We start from the raw sequence: 16370 nt of genomic DNA on the forward strand, positions 1-16370 counted from the left end.
TACTGCGTGTGCAGTTGCCTAATTTTGCTCAGCAAGCACAAAGACGTGAGGGATTTGTGTCCCGCTTGGCCTCGTCTTCACCTACCACAGCACTATAGCTCTTTTGTGAGTCATCTGCACGCGAAACCCTGACTTAGGTGGTATTGGCTACGTCTATTATTAGTCTAGGTTCTATCATTATCTCGGTCTTCAATCGGTTGATCACTCAACATACACTTGTCGTCCAATTAATCGACATCTTATGCTTATTATTTATGCCTGATCTCAAGATATTACCGCTAGTTGGCGTATTGCAATGCAAGCTTGCCACGTATTTTTTTGAACATTTATTTGCAAAATATGTATTTTGCGTACAAGAGAGACCACTTTCGGTGCGGCTTACATGCTTTGTGTTCTAACTTTACAAAAGTGACCACATGCTAATTATCTGCAATAATGATGTAATAATGAACATAATGAGATCATAAAAGATTTTCATTATAGTCGAGTCTCTTCTGTTTCCATTGGAATCGCGAGAAATTCTTTTGTGGTGTAGGGTTCGATTCCGTTGTTGTATGCCGATTCATCTTGCGCCATCTGTTGGGAGTCCAAAATTGTTGTGGTGTTGCCAGTAGGTGGTGGTAATGCGTCGACTTCGCTGTAACGAAGACAGGGATTGTCGGTACCTTCCGGTTTAGTTTTGACGTCATCCTTCAGCATTTTCTCATCAGAAAAAACATGCTAAAAATTATTGCAACGTTATTTAAGAGATTTAAAAGTATAATTTTGAAATAGATTTAGGCTACATGCTGTGCTGCTGAATGCACAGCGTCAACCGAGCTTTACTGCTAGGATTAATTAATTATTCGAATGTTTCATAATCTCCTGTCTATGACGTCCGTTGTGAACTTTAGCGCTTGTGTCGCAATAAACATCGCTGAATGCCGTCACGCTGAGTCCTATAATGGATCTATTTCAGCAGAAGCGCATTTGGTGGACGGGTGGCCGTTAATGACCTTGATCTCCGTGGAATTCAGGCTTTTCATCGATTTTTAAAGCAATTTATGTTTTCATCGATGCTTAAACGCAACGAAAAGTCGTAGAAGTTTGTTATTGCATAAGGAGTGTCCTTGTCTCCCGAAATTAAAATTTTGAGGCAATGGTTTCGAACTTTATTCTACTTGCGGAGTCCTAGCTGCAATAATTTCTTTCTGGTAGAGAAGATTCATAAGAAATTAAAGTATAAGCCGTGGGCCTCAGGGTAGGAGCTACCGTTATAAACTTCTACATGGTCGAAATGAGATCATTGAATCGATAATAACAAGGAACGCTTCTGTAGTTTCATTTGCGTCTATTTTGGGTATGCATGCTCGTCTGTGACGTAACAAACTGAAATTAGAGCGTGCCCCTTTGATCTGTGGCATATCCCTCAGTATCACGTGATGCCGTCTTTGATCTTGCCGCTGCTTTAAAATTTTGACTGTCGCCATTTTTCAAACTCTTACTTTATATTATGACGTCATTAAGCCAACAGCGGTCCCCTTTTACAAGACACGAAATCACAAAGCGCCCTGTCACGTGATCAGAGTCTTCAGCGTAAACTTTGATGTTGATTCATTTATTGAAGATTTAACGTCGCGTTGTGTCGTTGTCAGGGTGAACGATAAATCGCGAAAGAACAACTGGAATTGTCAAAACAACGATTTGATTGGTGCGGAATGTTCTATGATTGCGATTCAATAAAAGTTAGTCACGTGTCCTACTTCAGGAACAATTGGTTTGTCGTTATTCCGTCGCTTGTCCTTAAACATATTTAATTTCAATAATTGCCAATAACAAGACGGTTAGTACATTTCGGGGTAAATACCAATCTTTTTAGAGATAATTGCAGCAAAAATAGCGGGTTTTCCCCAAATATTCTCCAATTTAAGCGTCCCATCGGCTTCGGTTTATTTCGTTTTTAAATTGATTGGATTTCCCCCACCTTGCTTCTCTTCGTCATGCAACACCAGACACCAGCAGCAGCAGAGAGCACGAGCAGAAGGCCAATTACGACGATGATGGGAATCCAGGTTGAAAGATTGTCTTCGAATGCGGAAGTTCTCAGACTCTTGTCTGTGACGCTGCACTTCGCAAACTCAACTTTGGAAACCTTGAAACAGATCAAAGGTGATGATGACGTCAACACGAAACGTTAATGACTGGTCTTACAAGAACCGCTGGAAAATTACAGTTCAACCGAGACTAAGTTGTGCGACTCATTCCAACAGCGCCACGGGCGACAATTGAAGCGATTGTTAAGCGACAATCGAGTTCAAAAATTCCATATTTCCGTCTATACTACACTGGTCACAGTTTCGAGGTTGGAATATTTCAGTCACCAACGTTATTATATGTTACGTCACTTACGCTGAATCTGACGTCTTTTAAAATGTTCCTTGTCGCCTTTTTGACTTTTGACGAATCGACACCTGCAAAATGCAACAGAACATAACCTCGTTGCTTCACATGCGTGAAATACATCAAGGGCGACAGTCGTGGTTCGAATCCCAACCGAGCCAGGTTAAGCACTGCACGTCGTGATAATATTGCAGATCACATGATCGTGATATTCGTCAATGCTGGGTGCGGTTTAAAACGCGCTTTTGCGGGTGAATAAATAATTAATTCAAGCGGCGACGTTGCCATAAATGGATTCTAGAATAAACACTGAGGCAGATGCGGTCTTTGCCCAACATTTTTGTCCCATTAATTTCGTCGCTAAAACTCACAGCACTGCCCGCCAGATGTCACCCTCCCACCCCAATCACAAATTCTTTGTTTCTTTATTATCTTAATTTCTGTTTCTTTTTTATCTTCAAAGACGTACTTTCCGATCAATTAATCTGGCCACTTCCTCCCCAGATACGTAAACACTCGATCGTTGTCGTTTGTGTCGACGTTAATACAATCACGATAGTGACGTCACATTCGCTTTGGTATCGACCACTCAACGGTGCTAGATTATGAAGTAGATGGCTTTGGCCATTTTTTCTCGTTGAAGCTGTTTTAAAATCTTAAAATACAAAATACGGTGCAACGGATGATTTCGCTGTTTCAGTTGAAACAAGTTGGTCGATTTTTCACAAATATTTTCCGAAATTCAGGAAATTGCAGTTTATGAGCCGGTGATTGCTTCCTATACCTCTGCAGATAATGTGTTATAAGACTCCATCGCAAATACTGGCTCATAAACTGCAATTGTGACGTCATAATATCGGTCATTGCAAGCGATTGCCAGCCTAGCCATGAAATTGCTCGATAACTGTTTGTGAGCATGTGTTTTATTGTGCTATATCTACAACGGTTAGCATCGTAACCTTCGCTCCGCACAGTTAATGGCAAAAAATAAACAATACAATGATTAACACAGCGCATGTCATTGCTACGCCCTTGTGCGGTCGTTAATTAAACAGGGTCGCGCAAGGTGCCCTGCAAACCTAGCTGACCTCCTAGCAAAATTGAATCAAATTCTCGGCAATTTCCACCTTTGCTGGCTTCTATGATTTATCAACACGTTTCCCTCCTTACTGTGAACAAACACGACCTTGGGACACGCTAGGTGACATTGGGTATCCTAGGTCACCCAATTCTATCATGTGACCTTGCCGCTCAAAGATCAAATCTGGTTTACTGTGATCTTATATGACTGGACAGGGAATCGAACCCAAGCTTCAAACATGAGAACAGAACACATGTAAACTCACCCTTTGCAGAAATTGTCACGTCACAATTCTCGTTTGCTGCATTTGAGAGATCCGCTTGATCACATGTACACGTCACAACTACATATTGTGACTTCACATTGAGGTGGACATGCAAGGTGTTTCCAAGTTCAAGCGCAAACGATGAATTGCAAGCCTAAAAATAACACAAACATGATTCAATAAAAACACTTCATCACAAAATCGCTGTAACTGTTGACAGACGTGTTGTGACGATGCTTGACGTAACAATTGATGCACTGTAATCAAACAAAGGCAATATTCGGTTGAAGCATGTGAATGAGCAAGACCTGACGTAAACAAGTTGCGTGTTTTGGGCAAAATTGTGTTAAATTATGTTTAAGTGAAGCCAAAGACGACTTAATTATAAAAAATGGGTTTGCCCCCCCACATATACGATTAGGGGCAATCGACAACCCTTATTAATGTGACGTCACTGCAACGCCAGCTTAGCCATTATGGTCGATTTATCACAGAACGCTTCTTTCGTCGATGCACTTTGTCTGACCCGAGTTCTCATAATGGTGGAGCACAAAAGGTGTTGTGACGTCACAGAGAGCAGAAGCGGCAGGTGATTTGAATTGAATTACATTCCTAAAATCGCGGGTAAAATCTTGTTTTCGGCTAAATTCTTGTTTTGAAGCTTTGGCCTCGAACCAAAATTCCATACAGTTTCTTGAGACAAATCTTTGCTTCAAAACCAAATTTACTGAGCAAAAGTCGAACCTAACATTTTCAGTGAAAAAAAAATCAACAAAAATGAATTTTATTGCTAACATTTGAATATAGTCAAATATTTTTATGCGCCTCGCATTTAAAACCAACGCAATAAACGACCGATTGTAAACATAACAAACGCAAAATCTCTCTTAGCTTTGGGAATTGAGAGGGCTTGATACAAAGTTTCTTGCTCGAACGAAGATTTCTTCTGGTTCCCACAGAGAGTTTTTTAAACATAAAATGAGTAAATTGCAAGAAGTTTTTAACCAGCTGTGAAGCAAGCCTAGCAAACAAATCCGCATTGTTGCGTCAAATGGAATAAGCACTATTACGTCATAAAACATCCAGCCAAGCTGATTTTAATTCAAATCTGTTTCTACATAGAAATTTACTGCCAGCAGAAATTTATGTTCGTTTAAGTTAACCAGTCTTAGGTTGATGACATTTCTATGGAATGTTGACTCATTAGGGGGCGTCCCTATATATGGCATCAAAGCAATATTGTCAGAAGCCAAACATCTGACTTTACAGCGATCTCATTACTGGAAAGTCCCTTGCGCCAAAATTTGGAAACACCGGAAGCATTGTTGCTAATTTTGGTGAAATACGATGTCCCCACATTATGTGTTTATGACGCAACAATTTTAAAAGTTTTCTGAACCGTTTCACAATGTTTGCAAAATATCCTGACAAAATATTGACATAGCACATGTTGTTTGCTCAAATGGATAACTTCTAATCAACTAACCGGCGAAATATTCGCTTGTATCAAGTGTTTTGTGGGAACACAGACAATATCGCTTCCTGCATTGTTCCGTCACTGAAACACCAAATGGTCACCTTTCAGTTCACACGACAGCTTCCAAATCCCGATCTCAAGGCCGAAATGCATATTATTGCAAATTTGAGTCGTTTATTTATGACGTTATAGATAAGAAGTAGGCATGTTACGCATGAGTGATCACGGGCCAAGTTTTCAGGGAATGCAAGAAACTACAACCGGAAATGACGTCTCAATTTAATGGTGTGAGAAATTCCAGATTTCAAAGACGCGATGCCGCGAGTGGAGCTATTAAAAGCGACATTTGCGGATAGATGGGCCCCCTCCCAAAATAACCTGATATCTGTTGATATTATCCCACCCAGTTTAAGATTTCTGTGTGAAATAGCCCGGATGAATAAAGCTACCATCGACACGCCCGAGTGCCTTCAACACCACAAGCCCAGATTGAGTACTGAGCTATGTAACCATTACATCATCAGCAAACTATTTCTGGCATGTTCTTTAATCTCTAAAAGCGACTGAAGTTGAGTGGTACGGCGGTGATTTGTTGTTTTTTGTATCTTTCCGGTCATTTAACTGCATTATGACGACAAAAAGCGTAACAATCACCAAATAAATTTGACAAAATCGCTGGAAAAATAAACTCACCGTCCAATTTGCGAATCCGACACAAACTTCGATCTCAGTTCCAGCAACAGTTGAGGAGTTTTCATAATAAAGCTTATCGGCCTGATAAAAGAAAAAACATAGCTGTTACTATTCGCCACGTCAAACTGAGAAACATTTAGTAACAAAGACGTCATGCTCATTTAAATAATGTGTGTGTGGGCGAAAGGTTTTTTCAGTACAAAGAAATCTCAGTTGGCCCACAGACACTGAGTTAGTGTTCAGGAACGCCGACTATGTTTAACTTAACGCATCAATTGCTGATGTTACGCAAGCCGTTATCCAACTGGTAGCCTTAAATGGGCACTGGCGTCATTTTCTTTGCTGTAAATTTGGGTTTGTACCAAGGATAACGACATCTTTAAAAAAATTTTCCTCTTTTATCGAGAGTTAAACGCTAAAGCTAAATTTAAGCACTTGACCGCAAATTACGTCAACTTATTGCGCCATACCTGTCTTTGATTGTTAGCTTTATTAGGTCATTAAACGTAAAGTATTACCGCATAAATCTTGAAAATTCTCAATAAGACCGGATTTGAATGAGACTATCTCAACAACAACACAGTGTGAGTAATTCAAATGCTTGTGGGAGTAAAGGCCTTCGCCTCTTTGAAGGCGGCGTTTCTTCCATATTGGAAGCAGCACTGCGGGAATTGGCTTCGTTATTCGCTTTCAGTGTCCAGGCGCCGCCCGAATTCTCGTGGATGTCAATTTGAAAACGATTTAATAACCTCTGCCCTTTTGGAGCTGAGAGAACAAAGCGATTGCAAAATTGTCATGAATCGGTCGCCCCTGGCAAAAAAGCGGACAAGGAATTTAATATCAGCCTCAAACTGGGCGTAAAATCCTGAAAATGCGTCACCAATTGCTCGAGGCGACACAGACTGAAAGTAGGTTATTACGTGTTATTGCCTTTGATCTTGCGTCCAAACCACATCACACGAAACACCTGGCGCTGTATTCTTATGCATGGGCGATCCTTGCTCGTATCTACTTCCCTTAATATCTCATTTCCGCGTTGATGGGACCCCGGAAGGTCTCTGACACCATGTCAATCCGCTGCGGTGCTACACGACGTCATCAGTGATGACGTATGGCGCGCACACGGTCAGAAGTGGATCGTCATGGTGCCAAAAATCTTCAACAGGGTATGAAAACGGAACAAGATTTTTCTCGACTAAACTATGACCTTCTCGCCGCGCTAGAGAACTCAAGATGCGGCAGAGATTCATTTAACACCCGATCTCGCATTCAACCTTCATCTTAGTTGCCAGGCTACCTGCCAGTCATCGCTAAGTAACTGCGCGAAGGTTGTAGCTTAGTAAAGCGACTGAACTGCGTATAACCTGGCGACCACAACCAATCGTCTTTCTGTCTTGTTACTCTAATACATCTTTGACGTCACGCGGCCGGTTTCAATTAAAACACCTGTGGCTTAAATGAAAACTGACGTTATCAGGCGAAATCCTTTTTTCTTTCGCCATTCCTAACGTTTTTACATCGCTCAAGAAATCTCGGCAATCCGCCCTTGTCGCTCTAAAGCGCCGTGTGCACGAATCGATGCTCAACTGCTCTTTGTGTAACGCGCTATTACGTCATCATTACAGCTATCATTACGTAACAGCAAACGCCACGTCGCATAAAGCAAATAACCCCAATTCTTTGAACCCGCAGGGTCTTGAAGCCCGGCGCGCGGTCTCATAGAACTGAGCCACGCATTGAGATGACGAAGAAAACTCAAATCATGGCCGACTTTCTAGAATTTATTTAATAATTCAAGAGATTCAGGTAAAAAACGCCCGCGACATCGATAAATCCAAGTCCAGCCATGAACGGGGAATCGCTTCGGTTGCTAGGCAACCATAATCTCGATGAATTCGCGGCTTGAACGGAGCTTTCGTCGCGATTCAAAATTATTTGTCGAAAACGTCGGTAAAATTGAAGAATACAAGCGCGGACTGAGCCGGTTGAATTGAAGGGCTCCAGATATAAAGACTCGAGGGCTATCGACCCACTTGATAAAAAGCAGATGTCGACGCGATATTACGAAGCAGCCGCGATGAAGAGACAATTGAATTATTCGTCTCAAATCGTCGTTCGCATTCCCCCCTTCCTTTTTCGCAAATTAAGCATCCGACTTATTGTGACGCCACAATGTTTTAAATTCCGGATTTTAGGCTCCGTCAATTACGCGAATTTCAACGAACCCTCCAACCTCTTGTCTGATATTATCTGCATTCCGCTCGCGTTCGCTTAAGTAGAATAAAACGAACCGAACCTCGATTTTTATATCTCTTGTTCTGACCAATTTTCAACACAGATAATTAGGTCGACAACTACGTCACTGTCTTGCTGCTGGCATAGAAATCATGTAAACAAGGACAACGGCACGATTGTCTGGCGTCGACAACAGAAGGTTAAGGTCAGATTTTGGAAATCGACGTTCAGTTGATCGGGTTAGAGCTGGCCTGACAGAAATATCACCGACGTCCAGTGGCGCCTTCAAAGCTGAAGTGACGGAAAGTTACTTTTAGCAAAGTCGCTTTGTTACCTCATAACACGTGTTCAGTCATGCGCGAAGCTGGTGCACAAACAAAATGACGTCATCTTGTCAAGAGTTCTCAGAAATTCGAAGCGGTTGATTCTAGAATAAGCCAGCCGGCAAAAAATTTGAAGCATTTTTCAAAGTTGCACCACACGCCCTCCCCACAAGCACAGAAAACAATCGCGTCATTATGAGGTCTGCGTTAAAGTTAATGTGACGTCATAATGAAATGGAGGGAGGCATAATAAAACGATTAAAACCACGTGACACAAAAGGAATTGCCAATTATTTCGTCTTTCTTTCACAATCTCCAGCGTGACAACGTATCACATGTCATAAACACGTGTTCTATGAAAGCTCAATGATGATGTAATCGCGCCAAATAAGGTTATTGACCACACCGGATATCGCTGATGAAATTCTAGAACACTTTGCTTTTGCACTCAACGTATGAAAAATAAACGAACTTGACCGACTTCTAAAGTAAAAAAACTTCCACGAAATAATGCAAAGCCTAAACCGATCTGTGCCAAATGCTTTCACAAGGTCGTTCACTGCGTTTTCTTCTCAGCTATATTATCGTTTCTTACGTCACAATGCGCTATAGCGTGGGAAAGCGAACAAATGCCAAGTGATGTCATTACGCGAATCTTTTGACAGCTTTTTCCGCTTCCTTGAGTTCTGAAACGCGCAAAAATCCTTCGTATGTCGCATCATTTAAGCCCGCTCGCTACAACGTCCAATAACATGTAAAGCGATCAATTATGACATCACTTATTACCGATTCCTCGCCATACGCCACCGCGCCACTTGCTACAATGATCAACCCCATTGCGTCCAACAACTCGATTTCAACAAACGTGAGAAAAAAGACTCGTGACGACACAATGATCATGAGACGACAAATCGCGCAAGTTATGCTGGGGGTCGAACATGAGGGGTATATATAGCGGTGCCAAGCACTTGAGGGGTGATTCAAGAGACAAATCGCGTCCAATAAAGACGCCAATATTCCATATTAGCGCGTCTCGTATCAAAGCAAGAGCGACCTGTACACAACAAGCACTGACACGCAGCTCTAACCCAATTACATTGAGGCAAAACGCTCATCACTTGTGCGAGATAAAAGGCCAATTTTGGAAGACAACCGTCCTCTATTGTGACATCACAACGGTCAATTATGACAGCTGGCGCTCGTGGCTGAGTGGGCAGAGGTGGCGGTGTATGGATTGCCTGCAAGGAGCTTTATGTCGGTTATTTTCAATTTAAATTCCATGTCACGGGTAAACAACGGGAGCGGCCGTTGCTTTCCAATCTGCCGAAATTAGAATAATTATAGAGAGCGCGTTGGTTTAATTCATTTAAGATTAATGTGATCTCGTCGTTCATCGCGAAGCAGCCGCTGCACGGAACGAAGGAAACACGTCATCGGTAATTTTATGAAACTCGATCCACGAAATATGATTTAACTCTTCGCAGCTTTAGGGAGTCGGAAAGAAAGATCACGTGACCTGACTCAACCAATCATCTAGCAGCTATCAGTACAACGAAGAGGATAAATTACAGTTGTAATTTGATTTTGAATGCAAATGCGCCCACGCAATTACACATGCGACTAAATTTAAATAGCTTCGATTGTCATTCCACAAGCGCATGCGGTTTTGTGGCTACGCTTGTCCTCATTCAGTCTATTCATCAACACTTAAGGCGAATTTCATTGCTCGAACACAATGCAGCAACCCATGTAAAAGCTGTCTCATTATGGCAGCTACACACATAGCTTAAACGAAACCTTTTTACCTTATAAAGCTCCTGTACATCGTGTGCGGTCACGATAAGCATTACGTCACTCGATTTTGTGCAGTTGGCGCCGACGCCAGCTTAAACACGCCACGTCACTGCCATGTTATGTACTCTACAGACGTAGATGGCGTTTGGCGCTGAAGTGATGAATTGACACATCCGGGAGCTTTGTCGGGAAGTCAGTGCATTTCGCGGTGACACGTGACAGCGATAGAACACGAACGCGCCCGAAATATTCCAAATTCGTCGCAGAAATATCTACTAGCGCACAATCGCGAACCAGTATTGAGCGCTTGACCGGTTCTACGTCATCTGTCTTGACACTAGGGCTATGACACAATGGCGATTATTAGGTAACAAAGGACGAAATATTATCACAAGTATGCATATCTGTGAGAACTAGGATATCAGCATACGACAGAACACGTGACACAAGCGCATATGGATCGCTTTACGCGCTCGAAAACATAGGAAAAAAGCATATTTTATATTTATATGGCTTCCTTCCTGGAGCCGTAAAATGAATGCTATGAAATAGTATCCATTCCTTCCTGGGAGACAATGCTTCATAATTTCCGCGATACTTGCGCCCTGATCGCTCGTACTGTAAAAAGGCGTTCTATTTAAAGTATCAAAATCGAACGCTTTGTTAAGTCATTCAACGCGTCAGATCGCTAAGTGTACGGAACATTCTAAACTAAGGCCAGGCGAAAGTCCTTGCACTTTTACACCCTTCAATGCGTGCAACGAGTCACTTGGCAACTTCCAAACTGAGTAATGACACCTGTCACGTCTCGTGCGCTGCTGTCATGACTAACACTTGCTGGCAGCAGACTTACAACAAAACGTCGGATGCCTAAAACCTCCTAGAATAGAATGAATGCAGTTGCCAGCTCGATGTTTCAACATGATTTGAAACTGTAACACATCAACCCCTCACTTCGGTCTCTCGCTTCAAACTTAACTGTCTCCTTTCAGTAAACCTCTTCGAAAGGGTATGTTCTTTATTACGTCACACGAGAACGGGTATTAATCGCGATAAGAACATTGATAAGGCTGAAGCCGTGGTATTAGCTTAATGTTGTCCAGCGTTGACATAGCAAAGTAGAATCGTTACCCTCCATACATCGGCACACGCTCAACCTTCCTTACATCACTAATGCCTTTTCTATGACGTTACAAAGCACTATGTTGGGCGACAAAGCAAATTTCATTAAAGGTTTTAGTCGTCCTTCTGGCAGCTGGGCGACTTAACAGGCTTCCCAGATGCTAACCTTGAATAACTGTTGCTACTGCGCAGAAAGTACATATGCTAGGCGCTTATCTCGATCTCCAACCAGCTAGCCTATGTCTTTGTTGCCGAGCTAGCAGCCTTGCAGCAGGCTGACTACCACAGTTCGTTTGTAGCCTCGTTGCTGTCGTGTCATTAAAACGTGATAAAACACATTGTGAGCAGGCTCTGCCAGTTACGCAATAAAAGAAGCTTTATGACGACATAATCCCTACACCGGTACCATGCTACAAAGTTTTTATTAGCTCCCATCAAATGAACGACCTGTGCCATGGTTTATGTCGTTAAAATGCTCATTGTGATGATAAATATTAAACCTAATATATTCTGGCTGGGATTGCATCCTAATATGACGTCACAAAGAAGGTTTAACACCCCAACAAAGAAAAAGTCGTGACTTTTTTTCGAAAGTATTTAATAAATGTTTATATCTCAACTCTTCACAGATGGAATGCCTAAAAAACTGCATGGGTCGCAAAATAGACAAAGAACTTTTGCTCTATTCAAACAGAAACCGACCAATAAGCTTACGTCATAACAACAATTCGGGGAAAACGTTCAGTCAAAATTAATGTAATCGCGCTTTGTTTACCATATTTGGAAAAAGTTATATTTTGAAAAGCAAAATCAACTTTTCTATTCGGAGCAATTTCGCGTTCAACATCGATTCTGTCGTCGCTTTAATTAATTCTTTGCACACCGACTCGCTAATGACGCAAATTGCACGGGAAGCGTGCCAGACTCATTTGTTACATCACAATTGTGAGGGTTACTTGCGGTCAAAAGTTTTACCAACTCAAGGTTGGAATTGTTATTTATTGCAGATTGCTAAAATTTGTAAAAAACATTCTTCTGCGAAAAAGAGCATCGCTCACAAATTCAATTATGACGTGTAAAAGCAAAAGTTGAATTTTTCTCCAACACAAAGTTATTAAGTAGATTTTAAGTTAAAATATTCGTTGCCGAACTAAACTTTTGATAAAATTTAATCGATACATGACTTACGGGTTAAAATCATTCGCACTATGACAGTGTCCTTGCTCTACAGCGCCAACCAACCACGCCCAAATTTAACTGCCACGCCCTTCGTATTTTAACGTCACGGCGCCACGTACGACAGTGTCGTCACTGAGTTGCATCTGCTGCAGTTGTCCTTCGTTGCAGGCTCATATAGCGGGACCCGCCCATCTTTTGCTTTTTTCTCTTCCTCAAAAGCGATCAACTTTCAATTCCTCACCTCCAACGACTGGTGGTACCTGGCGTGATCATGGTACGCTAGGGTTCCAACGTACCGGTTTCTATTAAAGGTGCTGCAAGGTGGAGCGCTTTGATGCTTAAAATGTCATCGTTATAACTGAGTCTGCTCAACCGCATCATCTGCACAACACTCATGTTAGAGTGCTCCAACAATGTTTTAGTCGATTCTGGAACAATATTTCAATCAAAATCTTCGCAAAGCTGTAAATAACAAAAGCACTTTGTCTGCCACAGAAACTGAGCAGATGACACGGTTCTGTTACGTCACACTTGCCATTGAATGCGGAGCGACCTTGGGCGTGGAAGCTTTTCTGGCATTTTCCTGAATTCATGAAATATTGATGAAGCTGCTTCGCCCGCTCAAATCTTAATCTCATCCTGCAGGATTTCGAGAAGCAATTTCCTCTCTGCAACGACCAACCCTAATCTAATAAACCTTATTCTAGCCTCGTCACGTGGTCTGTGTGTCAGGATCAAATGAATTAACGAGCCGCTTTTCAGGGGTTGCTGGTAACTCGCAAGCATATTTCCTGCTCAGTTAAATTCACTTCGACCAGACAATGTCATAATGTGCGTTGTTACGTCGATGTCAGCAGAAGTGGAAGTTTGGAAGCGAAACTCTTTTTCCTGCCGTTGTTTGCTAATAAATAGAAGATTATGACCTTCTGTTTGATGTTATCATTTAATTATGAGCCAACAATGACGAAACGAAAGTGATAAGTTTTGAATTATGAGTTGGGAAGCAACTAGATGTTACTTTCACTTCCGCATTCCATGAAAAAACCAGGAAGTCGCTTCCATAAATCTTGGAGCCGCACAACAATGCACGTCCCGCGTTTTGAAAAGGAAGTCGAAGGGCAGGCCAATTATGACGTCATCAGTCATGCAACCAACCACTGCGTCACGGGGTTAAACCAATCATGAATCAGGAAAATCGGGAGATTGAATTGTTACGTCACAAGGAAGTTTATGAGTTTGAAATGTGAGCACGTGATTTATGTAGTGGAGTGAATCTGCATTCCATCGATGTAGAGTTGCAGGAAGAAAGTTTTATATCGATTCAAATTTCGCTTTCTACCTTTAAACGACATAATTGCCTATTTTTGACGTCACAATGAACAAGTGAAAACGAAAGTTTTTTAAATAAATTGGTACCGATTTATTTATTTACCCTTAGTTTAAAAACAAGATTCTGTTGTAAGACTTCCGCCATTTCCATTTAATAATAGAACACTACGTCATTTACAGAATCGAAATTATTTATATCATCGATTTAAGTTTAACAATGTCGAATCGCGCTTCGAGGACATTTCTGTTTCGGTTGATGAATTTTTTTGAAATGTGAAAACGCTTTAGACGAAACTAAGTTTGAAAACGCGAAACCAGATTTCCAATTTTTTTATGAAACTTTCTTGAACCTCAAACTGCTGGTGACGTCACCACTGAAAACAACTTTGAAAGTTTCTTTAGACTTATCTTAGACTTTAAAAGTTTCGGTTTAAATAGAAGAATGTGACGTCATAGTTTAGTTGTTGGAACTTTGAAAACGGCGACGTCGTCTCGGAGAGGGATCGAAAACCTGAATTATTTATGGGAATCGCGCCTGAAAGCGAGAGAAATTTTGAAAATTTTAAGATTAATTTTTAATGAGATTTCAATGGAAGTTTTTCGCAAAATCGAGAATAATAATTCACTGTTACGTCATAACGCATGTAAACATGATCGTTTTTACCAACCTTTAGACGTCATAAAGAAACAAAAGAAAATTACCTCTTCTGTAGGTGCTTCCCCACTGCCGCTTCCATGAATGACGTCACTATTGGCGATTGTGATCGAGAGGAAAGCTGAAAAACACGTGACACAGTTTAATTGTCTTCTTTGTGACAAAAAATTTTTTTGATAAAACGACTGGTTTGTTGGCACAATTATTACGTCATAAAGATAAATTATAAACAGCAATAAACTAAACGTTCTTAAACTCGCCGGGAACCGTTTGCTTCTAAACCTGACAAAATGTTTTAGCTTAAATGGTTCTGGCCTGCCGCTGGCAAGCTGCAACCAAAAACATGTGACCAGCCAGCACCTTTAAAGTGGTCAGCAGTTTTTCGTTTATCAAGCTTTGTTTGACAGGATTTTCTTTTTTGTGGTACCTGTTATAGTTGCAGTGACGTTTGAAAATATTTCAAAACCTTGTATAAGTCTTTGTAAAAAGTATTTTTAGTGAAGTTTGAAATCCTGTCCCCAGAGCTTTGCATGAACAGTTCCACTGTGCACGAGATATTGATCTTTGCTGCCACTTAGCGATTGGATTTTTAAAATTAATCCAGAATTTGTGAAAACTTCGATCAAAATGGAACTCAAGAAATAGCTAAAATAAAATAACAAACCTGCAAACAACATAAATATGCCCCTGACAGGATTCTTGCATAATCCAGAAATCGAATTCATCCCAAGGCTTCAGTTGCTTAATATCTGAACATTCGTCTATAAGATAAAGATCCTATAAGCTATAGCAATGCAGACTATAGGAAAGCAAGTCTAAGAAAATCGACAACAAATGCAACTGATAGACCGCGTGCTGTGGTGTACAGCGCAACTTTCTACCGTGGCTTCCATTTGCGGGGTCTCGCTAATTGCTGTAAGGCTTTAACTTTCACCACATGCCGAAAGCTAATTGCTGGGAACGTGCCTGGTGATTTTTGTTATGACAAACTGTATCAAACCGTTGGTGTCTCTATTGTGATGTCATATTTAACTTTTTTATGGGAACCTTAAAAGATCTCTTTGTAAAAAATGTTATCTTTCCATGCAACTATCTGCGATAAGATTAAAGTTAAATAGAATACATTTTAATCTATCACTTGACTATCGCTTTGCTTCTTATGACGTCATAATCAGAAAAATATAATTTGGAGCTATTTCCATCCTGACGCTGTATGACGTATGTGCAGGTTGTACATGAACTTTCCAAACCTTCCACTAAAACTTGTTCTACTCGCACCAGTCGTCCAAGCAACGCAATAAAACTCATAGTGACGTGGCATCCTTAACCACCACATGGCGATAAAAGTCTCGCGTAAATTGACGTCTCCCAGATGCGGAGAGATAAGCCCGAAGTGCTCATTAGGAAAATGGTGAACGCGTAATAATGGAAATCGCGCGGAGAAGCGAGTCGGTAAACTTAAAAGAATTTATTGATGGGAGTTGAAGAATCAGGAGTGAATTGAAAATGCCAACTAAAATGTTATTCCAGTAAACTTGGCAGCGATTTTCAATCTGCCCAAATTTTGTTCTAGTATTTGTGGTTTAACGCTTCCCGCAGAAACCTTTCAAGAACAGAGCTAAGCTTTTTATCAGGTTTGAGTGAAAACCACGACCAAGTATATGGCCACCAACGACGGATGAAAGAATTTTCATTCTACTTTTAAATTCCTCATCAATCTGTACTTAATCTCATAAATCTGCATTACTTAGATGCTGACCGGTTAATGAACCTAATCACCAGCTCTGGGATGACGTCATCGGTTATTATTTTAACTCAGAAATCCATAGCGCCCTGAG

The 16370-nt window shown here is 41.1% G+C and overlaps 1 protein-coding gene across 3 annotated transcripts; it reads right to left on the minus strand.

Moving 5' to 3' along the window:
• Nucleotides 1-321: 321 nt before the first annotated feature.
• LOC143448883 (uncharacterized) lies at nucleotides 322-15351 on the minus strand. 3 transcript variants are annotated; one of them, XM_076948805.1, is made up of 7 exons: nucleotides 15197-15351; nucleotides 14580-14653; nucleotides 5896-5976; nucleotides 3726-3879; nucleotides 2389-2450; nucleotides 1964-2131; nucleotides 322-720 (listed from the first exon to the last, which is right to left on the minus strand). In XM_076948805.1, the coding sequence occupies exons 1-7, from the start codon at nucleotides 15255-15257 to the stop codon at nucleotides 478-480; spliced, it is 843 nt and encodes a 280-aa protein (XP_076804920.1). In that variant the 5' UTR covers nucleotides 15258-15351; the 3' UTR covers nucleotides 322-477. The 3 variants fall into 3 exon arrangements, with proteins under 3 accessions (XP_076804920.1, XP_076804922.1, XP_076804921.1); XM_076948807.1 differs by lacking the exons at nucleotides 14580-14653; nucleotides 15197-15351 and adding an exon at nucleotides 10259-10315 and having other exon boundaries at nucleotides 324-720; XM_076948806.1 differs by lacking the exons at nucleotides 14580-14653; nucleotides 15197-15351 and adding an exon at nucleotides 9240-9305 and having other exon boundaries at nucleotides 324-720.
• Between the last annotated feature and the right edge of the window lie 1019 nt (nucleotides 15352-16370).

Source organism: Clavelina lepadiformis, chromosome 3, assembly GCF_947623445.1.
Source record: "Clavelina lepadiformis chromosome 3, kaClaLepa1.1, whole genome shotgun sequence".
Lineage (NCBI taxonomy): Eukaryota > Metazoa > Chordata > Ascidiacea > Aplousobranchia > Clavelinidae > Clavelina > Clavelina lepadiformis.

Bases quoted from the DNA above. Each gene is read 5' to 3' on its own strand.
- LOC143448883 (XM_076948805.1), bottom strand. From the start codon at position 15,257: ATGAATTCGATTTCTGGATTATGCAAGAATCCTGTCAGGGGCATATTT. The intron at 5,977-14,579 runs GTAATTTTCTTT...TTCTTTTATCAG, and splicing joins GGGAAGCACCTACAGAAGAG to GCCGATAAGCTTTATTATGA. The intron at 2,451-3,725 runs GTGAGTTTACAT...TGCATTTTGCAG, and splicing joins CGTGACAATTTCTGCAAAGG to GTGTCGATTCGTCAAAAGTC.